Below are 10,012 nucleotides of genomic sequence, written 5' to 3' on the forward strand. Positions count from 1 at the left end.
GTAATTAACACAAGACACTTGCATCTGACAGGTTGAAGAGGAGCCTTAAAAGGATGGTGTTGGTGAAGTTTTCTTTAACAATGTGGAACCTTTAAGGAATTGGAGGGAGCAACTGAAAAATGCAATGCTGAAGGATGTTAACCCTTCAAGACATGGAAATAAGCAGCCACAGCCAGACAGGAATGAATGAAAAATAAAACTGGAAGAAGCAAACTGGAATTGGTGGAAACAACTGGAAAAGACAAGACTGATAGACATGGACCCTTTAAGATATGGGGCAGCTATAGCCAGACAAGAATTGGTCAAAAAACCTAGAAAAGGCAAGACTGATGGATGTTGACCCTTCGAAATGTGGAAATGAGCAGTTACATCCAGACAGGAATTGGTGGAAACAACTAGAAAAGACAAGACTGATGGATTATGACCTTCCCAACAGCAAGACTTATCATAATGGATAACTGTCACTGATCAGGTATGGGACATAATTAATAATCCAGGATCTTTTTTGAAAAAGAACATTATGTTAGAGCTATATAATATTTTGCTTAGATATGTCTGTTCTTTTCTTAATTTCTGCTTATACTTATTTAGATGCAGAAGTATATTAATTAACATCTATTTTATAGTAAGCTTTGATGTTTTGGTGACAGTACCCTGTAGGAGACTCAGATAAAGTCATGTGGATGTGCTTGACATAATGAATGACAAGGAGCCCTCAGGTAAGAGAATAAGTACCCAAGTATGCCATTCTGTAAGACTTTGTTCTTCACTTTCACTTTGATGGTAAATAAAAATTTTATAGGTCCTAATGAATAATTACTTTTTTCTCATTCATTGACAGAAAATAAAAGTATTGAAGAGGCATATCCTTAAAAGCTTGTGATCGTGTTTGGAGAAAAACCAAGAAAGATGACATTGCAGAAAGCCAGATCTGTGAAGCACAAACAAGCACATCCAGTTTAATTCAAAACAAATTTTTTTGAGACATTTGTTTCGGAAATGGGTGTCTGAGTTGTAAGAGGGTATGGGGTCGCCCACTCAGACATGTGGGTTTTCTCCGGGGACTCCGGTTTCCTCCCACACTGACCCCATTCTTTTTCTTTTTCTCTATGCTTATGACTAGTTATGCAGTGATATGGCATGTAACTGTTAATTGTAATAGTAAATGTTAAACTGTGACAGTGAATAATGAATTGTGACTAGTTATGCAGTGAAAGTACATGTAAATGTTAAATTGTGACAGTGAATGATGATTTGTGACTAGTTATGCAGTGAAAATACATGTAAATTTCAAAGTGTATTAGAAGTTAATGTTAAATTGAGGTAGTGAATGATGAATTGTGACTAGTTATGCAGTGAAAATACATGTAAATGTTAAAGTGTATTAGAAGTAAATATTAAATTGTGACAGTGAATGATGAATTGTGACTAGATATATAGTGAAAATACATATAAATATAAAAAGTGTATTAGGAGTAAATGTTAAATTGAGATACACATGTAGTGAATGATGGATTGTGACCAGTTATGCAGTGAAAGTATATGTAAATGTTAAATTGTGACAGAGAATGAAGAATTGTGAATTGAATAATGTTAATTTTGTCTGATCTCATTGGCTAAGTTTTGTGCAAAAAAAAAGAAACAAAACAAAAACAAAACAAAGAAAGAAAAAAGACGAAGAAAACAAAGAGACAAACAAAAAAAAACATGGAAGAAAAAAAAATGAAAGAATATGAAACAAAGAAAAAAAGAAAGAAAGAAAAAAAGCACAAAACTTTTAATGCTGCCTGCTTGAAAAAAAAAAAAAAAAACATTGCTTCCATTTATAGGAAAATATGAAAATTGCATTTTTTTTTCTCAAGCAGAAGGTTCCAAGCCCTTAAAAGCAGAGGAGAAGTTTTTTGTGTTATACATAAATGTAAAATATATAATACTAATTAATGATGTCCCAAAAGTTAAATCCTACAAACAGCAATGGACTGCATGAAGATGGATGTGCCCTATAAAATTCATCCCCCCCCCTCCCCTCAAAAAAAATCTATGGGTCTTTAAAAATTTACCATGACTTTGTAATTTATTTTTTACAAAAAATTTATTATTTGTCTCATTCTATTCTCTATTTGAAAAATAATTTACTAGTACTACAATTCATACTAGAGACTTTTTGGATGCAAGTCAACTATTCCTTTTTGATAAAGCAATTACTTTATAAATACCATGAAACATATATGATGTCGATGAAAAATAAGGAGTGAAGCAATGTGACATGACCCTCTGAACCAAAAAAAAAATTTCGTTAAAATGATTTTATTATAAGAAGAATAGTAATACCGCACTTTCTACAGAAAGTTGGGTATATTGTTGTTAACTTGGTCCATCTGACACACAAGATGGGCAACCCAAAGTAAATAAATCTACTTTAAAATTTAATTCTTACTAAGTATTAGACTTATTGTTTTGTTGATCCCTTATCAGAATATTTTATTGTTTTTGAGCAACATAGCTTCATCCATTAGTTTATTTTTATTTTATTTCATTACTTCTAAGAATTCTAACAGTGTTGAATTATGCTCTGGTACCAGTAAGTCCTTGGGCCTTTTTGTAGTTTCCAGAGCCAACCTGGGTATTCACCGCCTGGCTTTATTTCTGTGTCATTCCTATGTTCGTTATGTTTGTGTGAATATATATATATTTATATATATTTATATATATATATATATATATATATATATATATATATATATATATATATATTACACAATCTTCTTAGCTCATCCATATAAATTTGAGTTGAGCTTATGCTATAGCACACTTATGTTTTATCCCCTTCATTGGTTTTGATGTTGGCAACCCTCTTAAAATTTTAAGAGTTCTATTCCTAAGTAACTATAAGCCTACACTGTACCTGGACCAAACTTTTATGGATGATAAATCTAGGGATAGACACTACCAGACTCGCTTCAGATGATGGATCTGACCTACATTTTCCAGATGAGTTGCCATGTTCAAGTTTTGGAGCAAATCCATTCTTAAGTAACTACAAGTCCTACCTGGACCAAACTTGCACAGATGATGCATCTCGGGACACTCTACCTGTCCTGCTTTGGATGCTGAAGCTGATTTTTTTTTCAGATGAGTGAATATTAGCTCCACCAGAACCAAACTAGCATGGATGATGTACATGTATCTGGGGATAGACTCTACCAGACCTGCTTTGGATGCTAGATCTGACCTACATTTTCCAGATTTGTGAGCAGGATAATGATGAAATCAAGTGCATTTCAATGATATGATTTAATATGCAAATTTATCATCACCCACTATCAAAGAAGAACATCTTTTAATTGCACTTTAAATGTGCATGATTGTATAATTCTTAAGTAGATTTGAAAATGATATAAAGACTACTCGCTCTTTTACAAAATTAGGTATTCCAAAGAGCTCGCGCAAGTGCCCCTTCCCTCAGGATGAGATCGACTCAGTCATTATCCAGTGGTCTGATGAGACATCACAATGAGGGGTCCAAGAGAGGGTATTGTCTACGTTACTCAATGAGATGGATGGAATCGGAATCAGATTGGATGAGAAAACAGATTCTTTAGAAACAGGAGAGGTATAAATCTGACCTCTCTGAGGTGGATATAAGAATTTTAGTCATGGATAAAAACATTCCAGTGATGTACATACATGTACATATAAATGCTTGAAGTAATGAAAATCACAATGCTTTATGTGCCTTATTTCTCATGGAAATTTAGGTGTTTAAATAGCATTATACTATGGGTTAAATAATTGTCACAGAAACATTTAGTGCCTGTGGTTATATGGTATGAAGAAAAAAGAAGTTCTAAGATGGATTAGTCTAAGACATAGCCAAAAAGTGTATTAGTACTTTAAGTAATTGCCACATCAACTGGACATGGATAAAGCTTTCACCTGCAGACGGGACAGATTTGACAGATCAGTTTTTGTACCCCCACTGGATATACATATGAATTGATACATGTTTACATGATGCATATTTTTAGCTCTTCTGAGCGAAGACTCAAAGAGCTAATGCTATTGCCAAATGTGCAATGTGCGTTAACTTTTTAGAATATGGTATATGGGCCAAATCTCAAGATTTTGTCAAATTTGTCACAGAGTATTCTTGTTTCAATTAAGATCTTTTATTTATACTAAAAGTAAGGATGTGACTCTTAAACAAAGGAGATAAGGTAAATAAAAAAAAAAATAGTGGTTGCTTAAAAATATCAAGAACCAAGAAATTAACAACAAACTTATGCATAAGGACGAGGATATGTTGTTGTAGATTATAATTATTCAAGGCACCACCTAGATGCAGAGGACATGATCTTAAGGTCACTTTGAATTTAACCTAAAATTATGTTTTGTTAAAACATATTTTGCTCACAATAAGTTCATGTCCAAGGATCATGAAATCTTCATGCCAAAACATTGACAATTGATTTTACTACCAGTATTCTATAGCCATAAAAATTTATGAATATATTTTTATCCCCCGCCATGAATATGGCCGGAGCATATAGTGTTTGTCATGTCCGTCCTTCTGTCCTTCCGTCACACTTTGTGTTTAGCTCTGTTCAAAGCTCAGTTTCAAAGAAACTATCCAAGATATTTTTATCAAACTTCATATGCTGATAGATATTGATGAGAGCTATGCAACTGCATTAACATTTTCTGACCTTGACCTTTCCTTTGACCTTGACCTCAGTTTTCTTAAATAAGTGTTTAGCTCAGTTTTAAAGATACCATTCAAGATAGTGTAATCAAACTTCATATGTTGATGCATACTGATGTAAGCTATTCAACTGTATCAACATTTTTTGACCTTGACTTTTCTTTTGACCTTGACCTCACTTTTCTTAAATTAGTGTTTAGCTCAGGTTTAAAGATACCATTCAAGATAGTGTAATCAAACTTCATATGCTGATACATACTGATGTAAGCTATTCAAATGCATCAACATTTTTTTTACCTTTCTTTTGACCATGACCTCACTTTTCTTGAATTAGTGTTTAGCTCAGTTTTAATGAAACCATTCAAGATATTTTTAACAAACTTCATATGCTGATACATACTGATGAGAGCTATTCAACTGCATCAATTTTTTTTACCTTGACCTTTCCTTTGACCTTGACCTCACTTTTCTTAGTTTTAAAGATACCATTCAATATAGTGTTGTCAAACTTCATATGCTGACACATACTGATGAGAGCTATTCAACTGCATCAACATTTTTTGACCTTGATACTGCATCAATATTTTTTTACCTTGACCTTTCCTTTGACCTTGACCTCACTTTTCTTAGATTTGTGTTTAGCTCAGTTATAAAGAAATCATTCATAATATTTTTATCAAACTTCATATGCTAATACATACTGATGTTACCTTTTCAACTGCATCAACATTTTTTGACCTTGACCTTTCCTTTGACCTTGACCTCACTTTGTCAAACTTCATATGCTGATACATACTGATGTAAGCTATTCAACTGCATCAATATTTTTCACCTTGACCTTTCCTTTGACCTTGACCTCACTTTTCCTAATTTGTTGTTAAAATGTCGCATTACTAATATACCCTCGGCGGGGCATTCATGTCCTATGGACATATTTCTAGTTTTTATATATGAAATATTTTTAATCCAAGAAAATCTCAAATTGTCTCCATTCCATTGCAATTGTCATACACAGGAAAACAAACAAATTGACCCTCTGGTGTTAAATGGAACCTTAGAATCATGTGACCTAGCTACTGGTAATTCATTTCTCTCTGTAGAAGAAACAATTAAGGCTGTTAGTAGAATATGTAGTTTGTTTAAATCATGATCCCCATGTGGTAGAGTTTGGCCATTACAGGGCATCAAAGTTTTGCATAGAAATACGTAGGAAAAAATCTTTTTCTTAAGAACAGCAAAGCTGCTTTTATTTATAATACCCGGTATGTGTATTCTAGCTAACTTATTTAGTACATTATTTTTAAAGACTACTGAGGAGATTTGTATATGTTTTATATTTGGTCAGGTTTCTTGGTGATGGACATGATGGATGGGCAACTTAAGCTTAGACCAACCAGAAATCAAATGTATGTGTAAAAAGAGAAGATAAAGAATTAGTTTTTAAATGAATCATGAGAATATTTCCATGTTACCAATTTAAAAGCATTTAAGTGTTTAAAGGGCACTACAATATAGGAAGGGTATTTTTCCAGTTCAAAATACTGTTTGACTAATGCATGGTAAATATTGTAAGATCCATGGTGAAATCTGGCTCATTCCAAAAAATGTTTTTAATGATATTTTAGATAATATTTTTACCTAAGCTAAAAGCTCATGTGAGCTATTCTGATCACATTCTGTCTGTCTCCTTCTGTCCATCAGTCTATAAACTTTTCACATTTTTTAACGTATTATCCAGAAGCACTGGGCTAATGTCAATCAAACTTGCCACAAAGCATTCTTGGGTTTTGTTCAAATGAACGGCCATGCCCTCTTTCAACCATTGGGCCAAATAGAATCTCAGGTGAAACCTCATCAAATAAGGTAGATTCAAGTTTGTTCAAATCATGACCTCTGGGGGTTGGGTGGGGCCACAATGGGTGATCGAAGTTTTACATAGGAATAGATTGGAAAAAATCTTCAAAAATCTTCTTCTTAAGAAGAGCAATGCAATATCTAATCATATTGATATGGAAGCATCCTCAGGTTGTGTAGATTTATGTTTGTTCAAATTGTGATCTTCAGGGGTAGGATGGGGCCACAGTGGGGATCAAAATTTTACATAGGAATATAGTTTTAAAATCTTAAGAACAGCAAAGCCGTGATTAGTCATATTGATATAGAAGCATCCTAGGTAGTGTAGATTCAAGTTTGTTCAAATCAAGACCCCTGAGGGTAGGTTTGGACCACAATCATCGTTTTAAATAGAAATATATAATAGAAAAAATCTGCTGATAAAGAACAGCAGGGCCATGTTGACTCAGGTGAGCATTGTGGCTCATGAGCCTCTTGTTATAATTGTAGATTTGAAGGTAACTGGGTTGCATATCTATGTTGTCAGATATTTTGCATGCATTAGAACTTCCACATTTACTCCTTATCAGCAAGTGTTCAAAATTTAGAGCTTTATTTGGTTCACTGTTCGTTTTGAAGCTTGTAAGGTTTTCAATCATTAAGTGAAAGCTTTTAAAATGAGGCTGTTTATTGGGTTTTCTTTACTTTTTGTCATTGGATCTAACTTTGCAATGGATGATACATTAAGAAGTGTACTACAGGAGTTAAACAATTTGAAAAAGACTGTTGCTGAGCAAGGGCAGATAATTCAATCTCTGCAGACAACCCTAGATTCAGTGACAGGCCAATTCCAGAAACAGCAAAAGGAAACTGTGCTTTTAAAATCTGAGCTTAGTGCAGTAAAGGAAAAGATTAACTGGCAACGGAATGAGATTCCAGAAACAAATCAAGGAACCAAACATGATGCTAAAATCTTCAAGGAAACAAACCAGGTTCGTCAATTCGTATTTAGCCTCGCAAGGAATAAAAATTAAGTGACAAATTAAAGGGGTTTGAATATATTCATGATTTTTTTTTATCACATTTTGAAGGCAGACAGTGTCATGTCCTTGAAATGTTGTACCTTTATTACCTATTTTTAAAGAGAAATTTTAGTTATACAGTATTTAAATCGTTGTTGATATATACTTTTATTTTCAGAATGAAACACTTGCATCAAAAATTGTTCCTAATGAGAAAAGACTTTCAAGGCATTTCTTGCACCTAAGAACAAAACGATTAAGTAAGTAAAGGGAATTTTATGAAATACTTGCTGTGAAAAAAATATTTATATAAAATAAACTATGCATGTTGATAATTTGAGATTTCCATCTTGTAACAATGGAAACAACGGGTTTCAAATTTACAGGATTAAAGTAAAAGTGTAGAAAAACATAAACAAAAACATATAAGCTGAAAAAAAAACAAACAATGCTCCTTTTCTTTCTTATTAAACTTGTTTGTTTAGCCTATCATCAATAATGCATAAATCTGGGTCTTTCAAAGAATTTCCTTTTCAATTTTCATTTACGTAGAAAATGAATGTTATAAAGAATAAGGTCAAAGACTAATTATTTCTAAAAGTCCCGTTTTTATTATTTTTCACTTTAATATCAGGACGGTATAAAACAATGTTTTTGTTTATGAACATTGCTGTTTCTTGTTTGCTTGTCAATTTTTTTTTGGACCCCCCCCCCCTTTTAAAAGAACGGGCCTGTCAAAGACATAATGATAGCTATTCAAAAGGCATAATAATGCTTTTTGGAAAAGCGTAATAACGTCTTTTTTGCATTATTACGCCTTTTAAGTTTTTCTCTATATATTGATCCTTATAGGCATTTGTAAATAAGCGACTACGCCAAATGAAAAAAAATCAAAGAAAATATAATAATAAGAAAATAAAATTTTATGTCTTTCAGTTAAAAGACGGATTTTTTTCAGTCATGAGTTTTTCTCTATATATTGATCCTTATAGGCATTTGTAAATAAGCTACTACACCAAATGAAAAAAAATCAAAGAAAATATAATAATAAGAAAATAAAATTTTATGTCTTTCAGTTAAAAGACGGATTTTTTTCAGTCATGAGTACATTTTAACATAAAATAAATCCTGTCCAAATCAAAGCGTTGGATATCCACTAGTAAACCATAATAAGGTCCTCTACACATGCAGCCTTGAGGATGCTGATTCCTTGTAAAACCATCTACATCTCTGATTAGTGATTTTACTTTACCTTGATACCTTGGGGGGGGGGGGGGGGGCTTAATTATGAAGTTTATTTGAATGATTTTCAGCCATGATCATAGTCCAATAACATCACATTATATCTGACCACAGGTATGCCATTCTGTAGTAAAGGTGTTTATTTCTATTTTGTTACCTTTAGTTTCTCCGACACTCGAAGTTGGATTTACGGCAGCCAGACATAGTGGCCCAACTGTTCACGAAGGTGGAATTATAGTTTTTGATACAGTCATAACTAACGCAGGTTCGGCCTATAACCCAACGACAGGAATCTTTAAGGCGCCATCTGAGGGACTGTACGTCTTCTTTTTCAACATTGAATGTTCTAAAGACAACGGTGATACTCACGCAGAACTTGTAAGAGATGGGGCTCGTTTAGAAATTCAGTCATACTGTCATGGACTGGGAGATTATGATAACAGTGATACGTTAGGGGTACTTCATCTGCACACTGGCGACACTATCTGGGTTAAATTATACGGTGGTGACAATAGAAATTTTGGATCAAAAACAATTTTTTCTGGATTTTTAATTTAGAGGTTGTTTAAATTCTTGATTAAATATGTACATTTTGTATAGATCAAAAGAATCTGGACTTTAAAAAGTCTCCTAACTGAAAAATACACTCCTCCTCCTGTGTGATTTATCAGTTTTCACTATTGATTTGATAATTTTTTGGACTAAAACGAATATAGATTAGGTGTTTGATTCACTATTTTTTGTAATTTGTATTTGATTAAGTATTTTTAATTAAAACAACACGTCATCTCTTTTCATTTTGATCATTCTATCATTAGTGAATGATATGTATTAATATATTTACCAATTATTAAACTAAGGCAGGCTACTTACAAATAAGTTGTATAACAAGTATTTTAATTGTTTTATTCCCTGTTCACAGATTTGTTTTTTTTTTTTTTTTGTTTTTTTTTTTGGTTTTGTTTTTGTTGTTGTTGTTTTTTTTTTTTTTTACAAAACAAAGAATTGATTCGACCCTTTTAATAGGTTATTGCTTCACAATGAGCAGTTTGGACTGAATTTCAGTGTTGAAAAGACGCTAAAACTTTTATTCTGCGAGTTTCTTCAAACAAAAACTAATCGGTGGCGTCTACGACCTACTGACACATTACTACCAAGCGACTGTGATGCATTTTATATATGTCATTAAAACAGAGCTTAAGTTTTCTCCAAA

General features: G+C 32.7%; 1 protein-coding gene across 1 annotated transcript; it reads left to right on the forward strand.

Annotated features, from left to right (window-relative positions):
• The first annotated feature begins 7,206 nt into the window (after nucleotides 1-7,206).
• LOC133184034 (uncharacterized) lies at nucleotides 7,207-9,381 on the forward strand. Its single transcript, XM_061318903.1, has 3 exons — nucleotides 7,207-7,527; nucleotides 7,736-7,817; nucleotides 8,963-9,381. Exons 1-3 carry the CDS (start codon nucleotides 7,213-7,215, stop codon nucleotides 9,355-9,357), a joined length of 792 nt encoding a protein of 263 aa, XP_061174887.1. The 5' UTR covers nucleotides 7,207-7,212; the 3' UTR covers nucleotides 9,358-9,381.
• The last annotated feature ends 631 nt before the right edge of the window (nucleotides 9,382-10,012 follow it).

The sequence above is a fragment of the Saccostrea echinata genome, unplaced genomic scaffold, assembly GCF_033153115.1.
Source record: "Saccostrea echinata isolate AGI-Se365-2 ecotype Australia unplaced genomic scaffold, CSIRO_AGI_Sech_v1 ptg000009l, whole genome shotgun sequence".
NCBI lineage: Eukaryota > Metazoa > Mollusca > Bivalvia > Ostreida > Ostreidae > Saccostrea > Saccostrea echinata.

Bases quoted from the DNA above. Each gene is read 5' to 3' on its own strand.
- LOC133184034 (XM_061318903.1), top strand. From the start codon at position 7,213: ATGAGGCTGTTTATTGGGTTTTCTTTACTTTTTGTCATTGGATCTAAC. The intron at 7,528-7,735 runs GTTCGTCAATTC...TTTTATTTTCAG, and splicing joins TCTTCAAGGAAACAAACCAG to AATGAAACACTTGCATCAAA. The intron at 7,818-8,962 runs GTAAGTAAAGGG...TGTTACCTTTAG, and splicing joins CCTAAGAACAAAACGATTAA to TTTCTCCGACACTCGAAGTT.